General features: G+C 26.4%; 1 protein-coding gene across 10 annotated transcripts in view; it reads right to left on the bottom strand.

The window, feature by feature from the left end:
- Positions 1 to 280: 280 nt before the first annotated feature.
- The window catches only part of LOC126845501 (uncharacterized), a 69,336-nt gene continuing 51,930 nt past the window's right edge, over positions 281 to 17,686 (bottom strand). For 6 of the 10 annotated variants that reach the window (XM_050584150.1, XM_050584149.1, XM_050584148.1 and 3 more), the window contains exons 3-9: positions 4,308 to 4,334; positions 3,171 to 3,200; positions 1,659 to 1,688; positions 1,094 to 1,147; positions 575 to 627; positions 453 to 492; positions 281 to 388 (exon numbers count right to left, since the gene is read on the bottom strand). In XM_050584150.1, the coding sequence (XP_050440107.1) occupies positions 375 to 388; positions 453 to 492; positions 575 to 627; positions 1,094 to 1,147; positions 1,659 to 1,688; positions 3,171 to 3,200; positions 4,308 to 4,334 (248 nt within the window). In that variant the 3' untranslated portion in view covers positions 281 to 374. Of the gene's footprint in view, positions 389 to 452; positions 493 to 574; positions 628 to 1,093; positions 1,148 to 1,658; positions 1,689 to 3,170; positions 3,201 to 4,307; positions 4,335 to 4,693; positions 4,718 to 4,909; positions 5,029 to 17,686 lie in introns of those variants that run through there. The other 4 variants (XM_050584151.1, XM_050584156.1, XM_050584157.1 and 1 more) reach the window with 2 other exon arrangements.

The raw sequence follows: 17,686 nt of genomic DNA, 5'->3' as shown, positions 1-17,686 counted from the left end.
TATCGAAGATAATATGCCACATTCAAAGCGCCTTAACCAATAACAGTTATTATATTATATTTTAATCCGTCGTATTATCTAGACAACCCTCTTTGAGATTATGCAAAATGTTGTTACAGGCTATAACGATAGAAGAAACATATACAAATTGTACTTAAACAAAGTTACAACAACAAAATCGGGTGAAAATATAGTAACCAAGTTTGAAAACATGTGTTAAAACAAGATATTTTAAATTTGCCAGATAGTAGAAATTTATTATGAATTCGTGAAATATATGGTTTGGTTTACTAATAGTTTACACAATATAATTTTGTTTATTTATTTTAAAGCTGTATTTTTAACTGAATATATCTCTGTAATTTGGATTGTTGTCATTCAATCGTTTCTGTCAAAAAAAAAAAAAAAAAAATTATTCATAGCTCTAATAGAATTAACTTTTATAATGTTACCTAAGTCATTCGGCGTTACAAGAATTTTTTCCGGATTAACCTAAGGAATAATATTGTATAATATTAAAACTATATTTATATATATATATATATACGTATGTATTATCAATAGGTTAGCTTACTTTAAAATTAGCGATGTTAACACTGATTATATTATTTGGATTGCTCTTAGGATCTAAACACGATAAAAAACGTTATTATATGAAAGTAATATTATATATGAAAATGAATAACAAAATATAATATTTTAATATATAAGGACAATAATAATATTATAATTGAAACGGTAATATTAGAGGACGAGTTTTATTACGGCAGTGAGCGAGGTAACGTTTCCACGACGCGGTCAAGTAATTCCCTTAAAAGAAAATAATAATTTTCGTAATATGAAAAAGGAACATTTGTAAATTCGACTAACTGAACTGAAACGTAAATAAGAGATGCTCAGAAACGCAATCGTTTTTATAGTGCGAACGGAAACTGCATTTTCGAGTTTCAATCACGACCAAAATATAGTGAACTATATCGAATGCTAAACGATGCTATTTTATGTTACAAGACTTTATAAGGGAATTTCCAAATTAATAATGTTTACTCTTTTAATAAAAACAAGTTATCTTTTAAAAATAAGTAACTATTACCTTTTGTTGGTTTTGAACTACTTGCCTCATCCGAGGTTCCGCCACCACCACAACCTTGTAAATAAAATATTAGATATTTCAAAAAATCACGAAGATTATGAATACAAATTAATTAGTGTGCATTCTTAAATGAGCACAAAATCATGTAATCTAATCGAAGTTGCATAACTATTTTAACCTTTATTCCTCGGTACATAACTTGTTCACGATAACACCACACTAAACTAGTTTAAAGTAAAGGTCTGTCACTTTTTCAAATCAGGGTTCCGTTAAAAGATGTTAATTATTTGTCAAGTTCGAAATATTGCACAATGTACATGACCATAAAATATTATGTGTTTTATCATAATATAATTTATACTAAAGTGTATACAACATGCTTAACTTGTTCCAAAGATATTCGATTAAAGAACTATTAATAATCAAAATATTTCAAATTAAATGAACAAGATATATAAGACGTCCAAGATAAATTAGCTTTTGTCGTGAATATTGTTGGTACCATATTTCAATTGTGCAAACAAAATTAAATAAAACAAAGTAATAAGCGATGAAAAAGACATACTACTGAATGAATGCATCTTCTTTAGCAAGCCTAAAAACAAAACAAAAATGTTTTATTGTTTTAAGAACTTTAAGCAGTAAAACATTTTTAATAGTGAATATTTAAGAAAATAATAGCTTTCAATATAACATATTTTACACGATTTTAAAACTGTGTAAAAAACAATTTCAATAATACTAATAATAAGAATACAAAAAGGTTTTTGATTTATAAATGTAGGTAGATATTTTTATTTACATTACAATAAATAAGTCACATTGATATTACTATACACTTTGTTGTTTTACTAATAACTAATACAAAAGGAAATGTACAATATTGTCATACTTAATGTCTTCACAATATTTGATTATTTATTAAATATATACTAATGAAAGGTTTTTATCAACAGTTATGTTTTAGGACAAGCGTGTCAAGCCGAGTACATGCACCTTACCTAACTATTCAGTAAATGTTCTCGTGCGAATCACTGATAACAGACTCTGATGATTACTGCGCTCTGTCGTATACGAGCAGTGTAACGCAATTCATCAGATAATAAAAATCCCCCGAGTACAGTTGTGCAGAGGTTAAACCAATACTGCGTACGTTAGTACCGGGTTTACGAGTTTACTTTGTTTTATTATTTATTAAGTTAATTTACTAGATGATTTTGCATCCAATCGTTGTTCGAATTGTCGACGGAGTTCAGATATAAGAAAAAGAAAATAGAAGAAATTATCTTACCACTGAACAAGATCCTTCTGTGTTTTGACGCTCTAAGCAATCACTGTATTCGGCCGTGTCGGTCTCGTAAATTCAATTTGCCATTAATCTTATACCACTTACAAAATTAAACATTTGGTCCGAGACCAAAACTATTTCTGTAATTGTGCTCCTGTATACCTGACGCGCAAATGTTGAATGTGTTACGCCATTTTACTGTATTCTACTAATTTTAAGAAAACTTTTACTATCCTACCCTTTTCAAATAACTTTTAAACTACTAATCCATAATTATAGCTGATTAATAAAGAAATTTTATTATTTATAATACTTAAAAAAACTGTCTGCCCATACGATGGTCGGACCGCCTTGCTACGCGAGCGCCATCTCTGTGCATTACGGCAGGTGTTCCTGCGCATCATGTCTCGGCTAGACCGCGGCACTGTCCTATTTACTACAACTGTTAAGAGGGATACATTTTAACACATCTCATGTATCACTGGTGTTTTGAATTAATACTTTTAGAGAAATAGTTCGAAGAAAATCACGGGAAAAAAGAAGGACAATGCTAAGAAAAAGAACTAACTTAATGGTTTATAAAAATAATAAATAAATATTATAATGTAATGAAGAAATTGCACATTAGGCAACTACTAACTCTACTGTCTATACTATAGAAGACAATAAAAGAATTCTTACAATGATAAGAAAAATAACTAACCTAATGGTATACAAAAATAATAATTAAATTTTTAATAATATCATACAGAAAGTGCACATTAGGTAACTCTACAATCTATACTATACCTGTAGAACGTTTTGTCGGCGGATCGTTGGCTATAATTCAACAAATTATACACATCAAATTAATGTTTGCTAACTTTAAATTGACATAATAGTATTTAGAAAGAAAAATATTAATCGAGTTTAAATAAGTATCATGTTTTATACGATTTTTTAGTACTTTGGTGCAGCTTCTACATAAAATAAATTTAACCCATATTGAATTTTGTAGACTTATCTTTCTAGTAACATTTTCATCTCAACAATTTTTTTAAATTTTACTTATTAAAAATCTATTAAAATTTCCATATTTTAGACTTTGTGTAAGAAAATATATATTTTACCAATAGATATAGGTAGAGAAATAAGTGGAAATCTAAATTAACTATATGGGCCAAACGCCAAGTATGACCGACCACTCGAAACCAACACCCGCACAATAATTTAAAAATTACCCAGCATGTCTATAACGATGAAATTTAGTCGTATTAATTATTTTTAGTTTTTATTTACTTCTGTTTATTATCATTTTGTATTGTATCTATTGTCATAAATATAATGATTGAAAAACTCCCAGCGTTATATTTTACTTACTCACTTGAATGTTATTAATTGAGTTTTTAATCTAAAAAACCGCAAATATATCTTAATTTTACACATAAATATTTCAACTTTTTTTATTACTGTTATATTTCTTCCCTGTTTTTTCAATTTTCTATGTATTTCCATCTCTTTTTTTTAAGCGTTTTATGGAGTTATTACTTTAAAACTCACACATTTCTTGTAAAGTTTTATTAGCTTTCTACATAGAAAAATTCTCAAAAATTGGCAACACGCTTTTTAGATTATAAACTCAATTTAATGACTTTCTGTTACTCGAAAAAAGATCAATTATTTTACTTTAAGAAATTAATTTTTTGTGTTATGTCCAAAGATACTATAAAAAGATGATTAAAAATAAGTTTAAAGGAAAAAACTAAAAATTAGATCATCAATTTACATGAAAGAAAAAAAAAATTTTAAAAATTGATTTACTGACAAAAAACCTTCTTGTCGATGAAACAGACGAGCAGAATGAGTTTCAAAAAGTTTTGCGAGGGAGTGCTCTAAAAGGTTGTTCGTATTTGGTGTTTGTATTAATAAAAAACAACGTAAAATTACCAGTTTTCTGTTCCGACGATCTGTCACCTAACCAACAAATAAAATTACTGTATAATAACAAAAAAATGACATTGTTTTGTATAGTTATATAATAGTTGATTAGATATCCTAATTTACACGTATTGGTATTTCCTTGTCTCTAACTTTTCATCATAATAAAAATAAATCATTGTTTTTATCAATTATTTTGTTCAATTTTGGTACCGTGTAAATACTCCAAAAACAAACGTATAGGAAATGTACTCTGTTATCTACTTTTAGGTGAACATTAAATATTACTAAACGGTTATATTATACAATAGGTTAGTAAAAATGTACAAGTTAAGTAGGAAACGTGTATAAAAGTGTATGTAAAATGTATAGCTGTACATAATTTATAAACATACCTGGAAATGGGCGACCTTGAGTGACTAAATATAAAAAAAGCAATTATAGGTTTCAATATAAATTCATACTCGCTTACATAATTTTTAATTGAAAATAATTTCTCCATGCAATTAAATTAAAATACAATTTGTCATTTCATTAGAATCCATAAAATTATGATGATTAAAGTATTGAACCTGTGAATGTATTGTAAAAAAAATACAAATAAGACATACCCAATGATACTTCCATAATAATAAAAACTATAATACAAATAGTTAATTTCTGCATAATGCACTAAAGAACACTTCTAAGATAGACAATGAAAACTACGATACACAATCTTAAAATGTACTGTGAAAAGTTTAAATGAACATAATATACACTATGTAGCAAGTTTTACTCAGACTATATAGTATCAGTTTTATTAAAGTATGACGCAAAAGGCAGTGTTATTTGCAAAAAAACAAAACGATACATGTTTCTAAAAAACCTGTGAGATTGAGCAAACATTATAATAGTGAAAAACAATTTCAGTTAACATTAAAAAAAAAATTGCCCAATATTTAAAATATTTCAATAATATAATATATATATATATTGTATGTTATTGAATATAATATACATTATTTAACAAACGTTATTCAACCTATATAAAAACTGTGTTGACTCAAATGGTAATGTTATTTCGAAAATAACAGAACGTATATTTTTCTAAAAAACACTTGTGCCCGATAAAATATTCAACCGTTGCATGAAATTTTTGTCCAATATTTTAAATATTTCTGATATTTTTGGATAAGAATAAGTCAAATTAATAATTATTTTATAAAACCTATTAGTTAGAGAAATAAGTTAGTCTCTGAAAAATACAAAGTGGGTCCAACTAAAACTGTGGTTAATATAAGAGCACATTCATTACTAGTTACGACTGTGTTATTAAGAATTTGGTCCCGATAAAAGAAGGTTTATTAAAGGGGCTTAATATGATTCTATTTGAAAGAATTAAATTAAAAAGTTTTTCCAGTAAACATAGTTAAAGTGTGACCAACTGTAAATTTTTTATTTGTAGGAGGGTGGTATAAATTTTAATAGTAGATATATCAAATATGCTTTAGGATATGACACTTTTTTTTCCAAAATAATTCTGATTTTCAGATTGATTAATTATAATCATTTAACATTTTTAAAGTTGGAAATTTATGAGTCAAAAAAAAATATTCATTTGAATATGTTATACATTATTTAACAAACGTTATTCAAAACATATAGAAACGGTGTTATTAAAGTATGACGCAAATGGCAATGTTTTTTCGAAAATAACACAACCTACATTATTTAAAAAAACACACATGTGCCGGATAAAATATTCAACGTTGCATGAAATTTTAGTCCAATATTTCAAATATTCCCGATAATGTCGATAACAATAAGTAAAATTGTTAAATATATTATTTAACCTGATAATTAAGGAAATGAGTTAGTTTAATAAAAATACAAAAATGGTCCATTTAAAACATTGGTTAATATAAAGTCACAATACATTATAAGTTATAAAATATTCCTGATATTTTTCGACAACAAAAAGTCAAATTCTTAAATATATTGTTTAACTAATAATTAAGGAAATAAGTTATTCTCTAAAAAATACAAAAATGGTCCATTTAAAACATTGGTTAATATAAAGTCACAATACATTATAAGTTATAAAATATTCCTGATATTTTTCGACAACAAAAAGTCAAATTCTTAAATATATTGTTTAACTAATAATTAAGGAAATAAGTTATTCTCTAAAAAATACAAAATTGGTCTAACTAAAGCTGTGGTTAATATAAGATCACAATTCATTACTAGTTATACTGATTTATTCAAAATTTGGTCCCGATAAGAGAAGGCTTATTATAGGGGCTAAATACGATTCTATTTAAATTAACTAAATAAAATAGTTAAATTGGGACCAACTGTTAAGTTTTTATGTGTAGAAGGATGGTATACATATTTATATATATATTTAAATATGCGTTAGGATATGACATATTTTATTCTAAAATAATCTAATTTTTCCAGATTGATTAATTTAAATTATTTAAAATTTTTAAATTTGGAATTTTATGTGTCAAAAAAATATTCAATTGAATATCTTATACATTATTTAACAAACGTTATTCAAACTATATAAAAATTCAAATGGTAATGTTATTTCGAGAATAACAGCACGTACATTTTCTAAAAAAACACATGTGCCGGATAAAATATTCAAACGTTGCATGAAATATTCGTCAAATATTTAAAATATTCTTTGTATTTTTCGATAACAATAAGTCAAATTGTTCAATATATTTTTTACCTAATAATTAAGGAGATATAAAATAGCCTCTATAAAATACAAAGTTGGTCCAACTAAAACTGTGGTTAATAATATAAGGGCACAATACAATGCTAGTTAGACTGAGTTATTAAAAATTTGGTCCTTATAAAAGAAGTATTATTATAGGGGTTTAATACGATTCTATTTGAACGAACTCAATACAAAGTTGTTCCAGTAAACATAGTTAAAGTGGGACCAACTGTACATTTGTTATGTGTAGAAGGATGGTATACATATTAATAGTAAAGATATATCAAATATGCGTTAGGATATGACATATTTTATTCTAAAATAATCTAATTTTCCAGATTGATTAATTTAAATCATTTACAAATTTTAAATTTGGAATTTATGTGTCAAAAAAATATTCAATTGAATATAATATACATTATTTAACAAATGTTATTCAAACTATATAGAAACTGTGTGACGCAAAAGGCAATGTTATTTCGAAAATATCAGAACGTACATATTTCTAAAAAACACATGTGCCGGATAAAACATTCAAACGTTGCATGAAATTTTTGTCCAATATTTAAATATTCTTTATATTTTTCGATAACAACAAGTAAAATTGTTAAATATATATGTTAACCTATAAATTAAGGTGTTTAAGAAAACCAAAAAAAATGCAAAGATAGAAACACTAAAATTATAGTTAATATGCATAAGAGCATAATACATTTCTATTTTTGACTGAGATATTAAAAGTTGGGTCTAACTTAAAGAACGTTTTTTAGAGGGGTTCAATAAATTTCTTGTCTAAAGAACTAAATAAAAAGTTGTTTCAGGAAAAATTTAGTTTGGTCAACTATTTTTTTCGTTGTTCCACCTAAAAATGTATGTATCCCTTAAACATAGTTAAGTGGGACCAACTATACATTTTTCCTGTGTAGGGTGGATGGTATTCAAATCGATAGTAAAGATATATCAAATAAGTGTCTAATATTGAAAATAGATAATTTATTACACTTTTTTTCAAATTAATTATAATTTTCAAATTCGGAAACTTATGTGACTAAAATATATTCAAATGAATATAATATATATTATTTAACAAACGTTATTCAAACTATATTGAAATAGTGTTATTAAAGTATGACGTAAATGGCAATGTTGTTTATTAAATGAAATTTATAATTAAACATATAATAGATTGCTTTTAAATGTCTCACAGTATGGTCTTGAAGGCTGATACGTACGAAGAAAATTAATCCAAAAGTGGTTCCTTTTGTTAATCGTTTTCTAACACATGAAAATATAGGTTTCAAAGCTGTCTGTAGTCGGTTCGTCTATAATGGAGTGTACAATAATTGAGTAATAATACTACTTTTAATTGGTTCCATTTTTGCACCATTTGGGTTAAAGTGGGACCAACTGTAAAGTTTTTATGTGTAGGAGGGTGGTATAATTTTCAATAGTTATGACATATCAAACATGCGTTAGGATATGAAACTTATTTTTTTTAAATAATCTAATTTTTAGATTAATTTTTAAAATCATTCCCAATATTTTTTTTTTTTTTTTTACATCAGAAATATACAATCTGTAAAATGAGCACAATAAGCATATATGATAAAAGTAGAGATAAATTACATGAATACATTTTGATGGAAGAAACCACTCATTAGTGTCACTTTCAATGATTTTTTTTAATTTTTAAACTTATATTTACATTGATCTAATTATGTATTAATATTAATTGATATTATTAGATAGAAGATCACGGCACCATTTACGTTTTAAACGTCTGGGTGGTTCTCCAGGTATGGACAAGGTTGAGAGGTTTTTTATAAATGGATTAGAGTAGGAGTGTAGTTTAATGTGGAATCTTTTATAGTAGGAGATAGCTTCTTCGTGGACTGTTTTTAAGTTAAGGTCGTTATGGAGTGTATAATTAGAGATATAAGGAGGTGCATTGATTAATTTTCTTAAGACAATATTTTGAAAGCATTGAATTTTATTGGTATTGGATTTTTTAGCATTGCCCCATAGCTGAAGGCCGTAAGTCCATATGGGTTTTAAAAGGGTTTTATAAATAAGAAGTTTTGTATTAATATCTGTAAATTTATTGTTTACGGTTAATGATTTGAGTAACCGCAGACGGCTATTTAGAGACAAACGTTTAATTTTAATGTGCTGAGCCCATGTGAGTCGTTTATCTAGTGTGAGACCGAGATACTTGACAGAGGAAGAGGAGGGGATTTGTAATCCGTATAAGGAGACACCAGGACAAGGGAGAAGTCTTAGAGTAAAGGTAGTGTGAACTGATTTTGATTGATTAATTTAAAAACGCCATTTTGTGTACCAGTCTTCTATTAAATGAAGACGATTTTGCAAATTGACGGATGCAATCTGAGGGTCAGAGTTACAAGACAAAATGGCTTTGTCATCAGCATAATCTGCAACAATTGTGTTAGGAGTTGTGGGTTGGTCTGAGGTATAGATATTGAATAGGACTGGAGATAGACGCAGTATGAAGTATGACGCAAATGGCAATGTTATTTCGAAAATATCAGAACATACATATTTCTAAAAAACACATGTGCCGGATAAAATATTCACCAGTTGCATGAAATTTTTGTCCAATATTACAAATATTTCTGATATTTCTCGATAAGAATAAGTCTAATTGTTAATTATTTTATATAACCTATAAGTTAGAGAAATCAGTTAGTCTCTAAAAAATACAAAATTGGTCCAACTAAAGCTGTGGCTAATATATGGTCACAAAACATTACTAGTAATTAAAAATTTGGCACCGATAAAAGAAGTCTTATAATAGGGGCTTAATACGATTATATTTGAAAGAACTACATAAAAAGTTGTTCCAGTTAACATTTAGTTAGACCAACTTTTTATTTAGTTGTTCCACCTGGATAATTGTGTGTCTCTATAGTAAACATAGTTAATGTGGGACCAACTGTAAAGTTTTTATGTGTAGGAGGGTGGTATAATTTTTAATAGTTAAGACATATCAAATATGCGTGAGGATATAAAACTTATTTTTCTAAAATAATCTAATTTTTAGATTGATTTTTTAAAATCATTCCCAATTTTTAAATATGTGTCAAAAAAATATTCAATTGAATACAATATACATTATTTACAAACGTTATTCAACTATATTGAAACAGTGTTATAAAAGTATGACGCACATAGCAATGTTATTACGAAAATAACGGAACGTACATATTTCTAAAAAACCTGTGAGATTGAGCAAACATGATAACAGTGTGAAACAATTTCCCTTAACATTACAAAAAATTTGGCCATTATTTAAAATATTCCAATGATATAATACATTATTTAACAAACGTTATTCAAACTATATAGAAATAGTGCTATTGAAGTATGGCACAAATGGCCATGTTATTTCGAAAATGAGAGAACCTACATTATTTAAAAAAAACACATATGCCGGAAAAAATATTCAAACGTTGCATGAAATTTTTGTCCAACATTTCATATATTCCTGATATTTTTCGATAACAATAAGTCAAATTGTTAAATACATTGTTTAACCTAATAATTAAGGAAATAAGTTAGTCTCTAAAAAATACAAAGTTGGTCCAACTAAAATGCACAATACATTACTAGTTATACTGAGTTTGATCCCGATAAAAGAAGGCTTATTAGAGGGGCTTAATATGATTTTATTTGAAAGAATTAAATAAAAAGATGTTCCACTAAACATAGTTATGGTAGCCCCAACTTTAAAGTTTTTATGTGTAGGAGGGTGGTATACATATTACTAGTAAGGATATATCAAATATGCGTTAGGATATGACATTTCTTTCAAAAATAATTCTGATTTTTAGATTGATTAATTAAAATCATTTAAAATTTTTTATTTTTGGAAATGTATGTGTCAAAAAAAAATATTTAGTTGAATATCTTTTACATTATTTAACAACCGTTATTCAAACTATATTAAAACTGTGTGACGCAAATGGCAATGTTATTTCGAAAATATCAGAACATACATATTTCTAAAAAACACATGTGCCGGATAAAATATTCACCCGTTGCATGAAATTTTTGTCCAATATTACAATCATTCCTGATATTTTTCGATAACAATAAGTCAAATTGTTCAATATTTTCTTTTACTTAATAATTAAGGATATAAGTTGGTCTCTACAAAATACAAAGTTGGTCCAACTAAACCTGTGGTTAATAAAAGGTCACAATACATTACTAGTTATACTGAGTTAAAAATTTGGTACCGATAAAAGAAGGCTTATTACAGGGGCTTAATATGATTCTATTTGAACGAACTAAATTAAAAGTTGTTCCAGTAAACATAGTTAAAGTGTGACCAACTGTAAAGTTTTTATGTGTAGGAGGGTGGTATACATATTTAATAGTAGATATATCAAATATGCGTTAGGATATGACACTTTTTTTTCCAAATTAATTCTGATTTTTAGATTGATTATTTAAAATCATTTACATATTTTTAAAGTTGGAAATTTATGAGTAAAAAAAAATATTCATTTGAATATCTTATACATTATTTAACAAACGTTATTCAAACTTATAGAAACGGTGTTATTAAAGTATGACGCAAATGGCAATGTTATTTTCGAAAATAACACAATCGTACATTATTTCTAAAAAAACACATGTGCCGGATAAAATATTCAAACATTGCATGAAATTTTCGTTCAATATTACAAATATTCCTGATATTTTTCGCTAACAATAAGTCTAATTGTTAAATATATTTTTTAACCTAATAAATTAAGGAGATAAGTTAGTCTCTAAAAAATACAAAATTGGTCCATCTAAAACTGTGGTTAATATAAGGTCACAATACATTACTAGTTATACTGAGTTATTCAAAATTTAGTGCCGATAAAAGAAAACTTGTTAGAGGGGCTTAATATGATTCTATTTGAATAAATTTTATAAAAAGTTGCACCTGTAAACATTTAGTTGGGCAACTCTAATTTAGTTCTTCACCTGGATATTTGTAAGTCTCTATAGTAAACATAGCTAAAGTGGACTAACTGTAAAGTTTTTATTTGTAGGAAGGTGGTATACATATTAATAGCAAAGATATATCAAATAGGTGTGCGTTAAGATATGATATTTTATTCTATAATAATCTAATTTTTATATTGATTTTTTAAAATCATTCCCAACTTTTAAATGCGGAATCATATGAGTCAAAAAATCATTCATTTGAATATCTTATACATTATTTACAAACGTTATTTAAACCATATAGAAACGGTGTTATTAAGTATGACGCATATGGTAATGTTATTTCGAAAATAACAGAACGTACATTTTTCTAAAAAACACATGTGCCCGATAAAATATTTAACCGTTGCATGAAATTTTTGTCCAATATTGCAAATATTTCTGATATTTTTCGATAACAATAAGTCAAATTGTTCAATATTTTCTTTTACCTTATAATTAAGGAGATAAGTTAGTCTCTACAAAATACAAAGTTGGTCCAACTAAACCTGTGTTAAATAAAAGGTCATAATACATTACTAGTTATACTGAGTTAAAAATTTGTTCCGATAAAAGAAGGCTTATTACAGGGGCTTAATATGATTCTATTTGAAAGAAATAAATTAAAAAGTTTTTCCAGTAAACATAGTTAAAGTGTGACCAACTGTAAAGTTTTTATGTGTAAGAGGGTGGTATAAATTTTAATAGTAGATATATTAAATATGCTTTAGGATATGACACTTTTTTTTCCAAATTAATTCTGATTTTTAGAATGATGAATTAAAATCATTTAACATTTTTAAAGTTGGAAATTTATGAGTAAAAAAAAAATATTCATTTGAATATCTTATACATTACTTAACAAACGTTATTCAAACCATATAGAAACGGTGTTATTAAAGTATGACGCAAATGGCAATGTTTTTTCGAAAAACCCAACCTACATTATTTAAAAAAAAAACACATGTGCCGGATAAAATATTTAAACGTTGCATGAAATTTTAGTCCAATATTTCAAATATTCCTGATTATTTTCGATAACAATAAGTCAAATTGTTCAATATATTTTTTAACCTAATAAATAAGGAGATAAGTTAGACACTAAAAAATACAAAATTGATATATCTAAAACTGTGGTTAATATAAGGTCATTACAATACATTACTAGTTATACTGAGTTATTCAAAATTTAGTGCCGATAAAAGAAAGCTTATTAGAGGGGCTTAATATGATTCTATTTGTACGAATTAAATTTAAAAAGTTTTTCCAGTAAACATTTAGTAGGGACAATCTAAATTTAGTTGTTCCACTTGGATATTTGTATGTCTCTATAGTAAACATAGTTAAAATAGACCAACTGTAAAGTTTTTAGTTGTAGGAGGGTGCTATAATTATTAATAACAAAATTATATCAAATATGCGTTAAGATATGATATTTTATTCTATAACAATCTAGTTTTTAGATTGATTTTTTAAAATCATTCCCATATTTTAAATATGGAATCTTATTTGTCAAAAAAATATTCAATTGAATACAATATACATTATTTACAAACGTTATTTAAACCATATAGAAACGGTGTTATTAAAGTATGACGCAAATGGCAATGTTTTTTCGAAAATAACACAACCTACATTATTTAAAAAAAAACACATGTGCCGGATAAAAAATTCAAACGTTGCATAACATTTTTTCTTATATTTAAAATATTACTTATAGTTTTCGATAACAACAAGTCAAACTGTTAAATATATTGTTTAACCTAATAATTAAGGAAATAAGTTAGTCTCTAAAAAATACAAAGTTGATCCAAATAAAACTGTGGTTAATAATAGGGCACATTACAATGCTAGTTAGTCTGAGTTTTTTAAAATTTGATCCCGATAAAAGAAGGCTTATTATAGGAGCTTAATATATTTCTATTTAAAAAAACAAATAAGAAGTTGTTCCACTAAACATAGTTAAAGTGGACCAACTGTAAATATTTTATTTGTAGGAGGGTGGTATACATTTTAATAGTAGATATATCAAATATGCTCTAGGATTTGCCATTTTTTTCCCAAAATAATTCTGATTTTTTTATTGATTTTTTAAGATCATTTACAATTTTTAAATTGTGAGTCAAAAAAATATTCAATTGGATAAACCGTTATTCAAACTATATAGAAACAGTGTTATTAAGTATGACGCAAATAGCAATGATATTTCGAAAATAACAGAACATTTTTTTTTATAAAAACAAAACGTAGTATATTATGTGTCTAGATATTGGTTGACCTAATTTCCTAATATGTTCAGAAATAACCGTCTATGTCAGTAACCGATAATGACGTACCTACTGTACATTTAGAATTTAATCATCAGAGGTAGACCCGGCATGATGCATTAAAGGTGTATACTTAAGAAGTTAAAAAGTGTTTAAGAACTGAAAAGTAAGGCACGAATGAAATGTCTAGAGGTCAATCAGTAACTATTAAATCTTAAAAGGAAATGAAGTGAAGGTTGATAAGACATTCTTTTGATTATTGTTTTTTTGGCAGTGCCTATAAAAACGACCAAAAGCGGTTTAATAAAATGTCTCGATGCAAGTCTTTTAAGTTTTTAGATCTTGACAATTATTGTATAATAATAATATTCAGTTCATAAAATACCCATACTATAAACGTATAAACGTATTACTTACTTCTGTCAAACGTATTTCTATCAATAGCATATAATATGCATTCATTCATATTTATTTTCATATTGTTTTAAGTTAACCACAAAGGTAGAATCCATGTATTGATATTTTTTGTTAGATGGGTAACCAACATTTTATCCTACTAAATGAAAATATTAAAACATTTTAAACAATGCCAAGTTTGAAATAAGTGAAATAATGTATCAATTTAATAAAATCTATAGTTGTAACTTGTATACCATGTATACTAATAATAATTATAGACAACAAAAAAAGTTAAAAAAATTAATGTTGTAATTTTTTAAAAAACCAATAGTTTTTAGAATTCCATTGATTTACAACTATAGGCAACTTAAATATAATGTTCTAACAATCTCAATAATATTATAAAAATATATATATAGGGCATGCTGTAAAAATAAAACTTTTAAAATAAGTCAATCAAATAGATTTTTTGTTTAACCAAAAAACATAACCATATTAACCTAACTATATTTTAAGTAGAGTTGAGTTCTTGTATTATGTTTAAGCAATGTCATACTATTTATTTATTGTTAGATTAGACAGGTAGTAATTATTAAAATATATTTCATTAATAACAAAAATCAAATTTAATATCTTCGGCTATCCATCGACACACTGTGGATGTTTTCCGTTGGCCGCAGGCAAGTTATTTGGTGACGACATAAGATGATATTGGCATCGTCTGTAACCGATGTCTCTAACTATAATAAAAAGCATTTATAAAAATTCTTAAGCAATTTGTTATCAAATTTGTAATTAAGTGTGGTATGAACAAAAAAATGTAAATATAATTATCGTCTACCTACATGAAATAAATGCAATCATTGATAGCGTCATGCTTATATAAATAGCTATTGTGAAATTTTTATTTTTGCAAACGTTGTAAACAATCCAATGCATCATTTTATGTCTGTTATATATTTGGATAACTATATAGACAGACATCATTCCATCAGCCTACAGAACAGAGAGACGCAGACTGTGAATTAATTTTAAACTTGTACATTTTTTTTAAAATAATTGTATGTTGTTTTTCTTGACTTGTAATAATATTTGGAAAACATGGCCACTTTTGATTAATTTTTCGATTTTATTGTTTTTTTAAATATTTGGCCGACCTCATGTAGTTGGGAGTGTAAGGCAAAGATGAAAAAGATTGTTTTATAAATATTGTCTATTCAAATTATTACTTTTACCTTATATATTACTATTCGTTCTTAATTTTTCTAAAGATATGGGTGGGAGATAAGGGTAGTAGATTAGGGTAAGATATAGGAGATAAGAGAAATGTTGTACTTTGAACGTTCAAATTAGCACTAAATGATAACTTCTAAATAGTTTAAGAGTCCCAATTCTCTATAAATTGTTTTAAGCCAGATATTAAACACTACAATATTAGCCAGAAACTTGATGTTTTAATATACTAGCTTGTTACTGCTTCTTAATATACTCTATCATTATCTAAAATTCCACCACATCTTTAAATTAATTCGGTTCTTCAACGAGTTATGAAAATTTTCTTTCGTGGTTGCAGATTCGGCTGAAATATGACCTTTGTGTTTTTTATTACTAATAATTCTTAATTTTTCTGCATTGATTATTAGTCCTAATTCCTAAGTATCCTTTATATTTTTTAAATTATTGTTTTGTAATAATTAGTCTATTACCTTATTTTTTTAATTTTTAAGAAGATACTGTTTTTTTTGAAATCAATTTACTAAGAAATATATGCAGACTTTCCATTGAACATGCTTTTTTTTTCTTAAGATCCTACTAACACACTACGTACGAACATACTACGGACTGTGTTTTCACACCGAAACAACCTTCAAAGGATAATATGCCACATTCAAAGCGCCTTAACCAATAACAATTATGACATTATAATTTAATCCGTCGTTTTATCTAGACAAACCTTTTTGAAATTATGCAAAACGTTGTTACAGGCTATAACGATAGAAGAAACATATACACATTGTACTTAAACAAAGCTACAACAATACAATCTGGTGAAAATATAGTAACTAAGTTTGAAAACATGTGTTAAAGCAAAACAAGATATTTTAAATATGCCAGATAGTAGAAATTTATTATGAATTCATGAAATATATGGTTTGGTTTACTAATAGTTTACACAATTTAATTTGGTTTATTTATTTTAAAGCTGTATTTTTAACTGAATATATCTCTGTAATTTGGATTGTTGTCAATGGATCCTTTTTGTCAACAAAAAAAAAAAAAATATTATTTCATAGCTCAAATAGAATTAACTTATTTAATGTTACCTGTGTTATTCCGGTATACGAATGTTATTCGGATCAATCTAAGGAATAATATTTTATAATATTAGAACTATATATATATATGGACATATGTGTTATCAATTAGGTTAGCTTACATTAAAATTAGGGGCCTCAAGGGTGAAAGAACCTTTCTTTTCCTTAGTTTCTAAACACGATACAAAACGTTTTTTTATTAAATGAATATTATATATGAAAATTAATAACAAAATATAATATTTTAATATATAAAGACAAAAATAATATTATAATTAAAACGGTAATATTGAGGACGAGTTTTATTACGGCGGACAGCGAGGTAACGTTTCCACGACGTGGTCAAGTAATTCCATTGGAAGAAAATAATAATTTTTGTAACATGAAAAAGGGACATTTGTAAATTCGACTAACTAAACTGAAACGTAAATAAGAGATGCTCAGAAACGCAATCGTCTTTACAGTGCGAACGGAAACTGCATTTTCGAATTTCAATCACGACCAAAATATAGTAAAGCATATCGAATTCTAAACGATGCTATTTTATGTTTTAAGACTTTATAAGGGAATCACCAAATTAATAATGTTTACTCTTCTAACTAAAACTATCCGAGAGGACTAGTACAGTAGAGTATTGGCATAATGTAATCAAAGCAATGAGGAAACAGAGAGGTCACAGGTCTACAAGAA

This window comes from Adelges cooleyi, unplaced genomic scaffold, assembly GCF_023614345.1.
Source record: "Adelges cooleyi isolate 19-005CV unplaced genomic scaffold, UGA_ACOO_1.1 ACOO_flye_CR_arks_rails_tigmint_CR_PRNA_795, whole genome shotgun sequence".
NCBI lineage: Eukaryota > Metazoa > Arthropoda > Insecta > Hemiptera > Adelgidae > Adelges > Adelges cooleyi.
The sequence above is the reverse complement of the archived record's forward strand: the minus strand, read 5'-3'. Positions and strand labels throughout refer to the sequence as shown.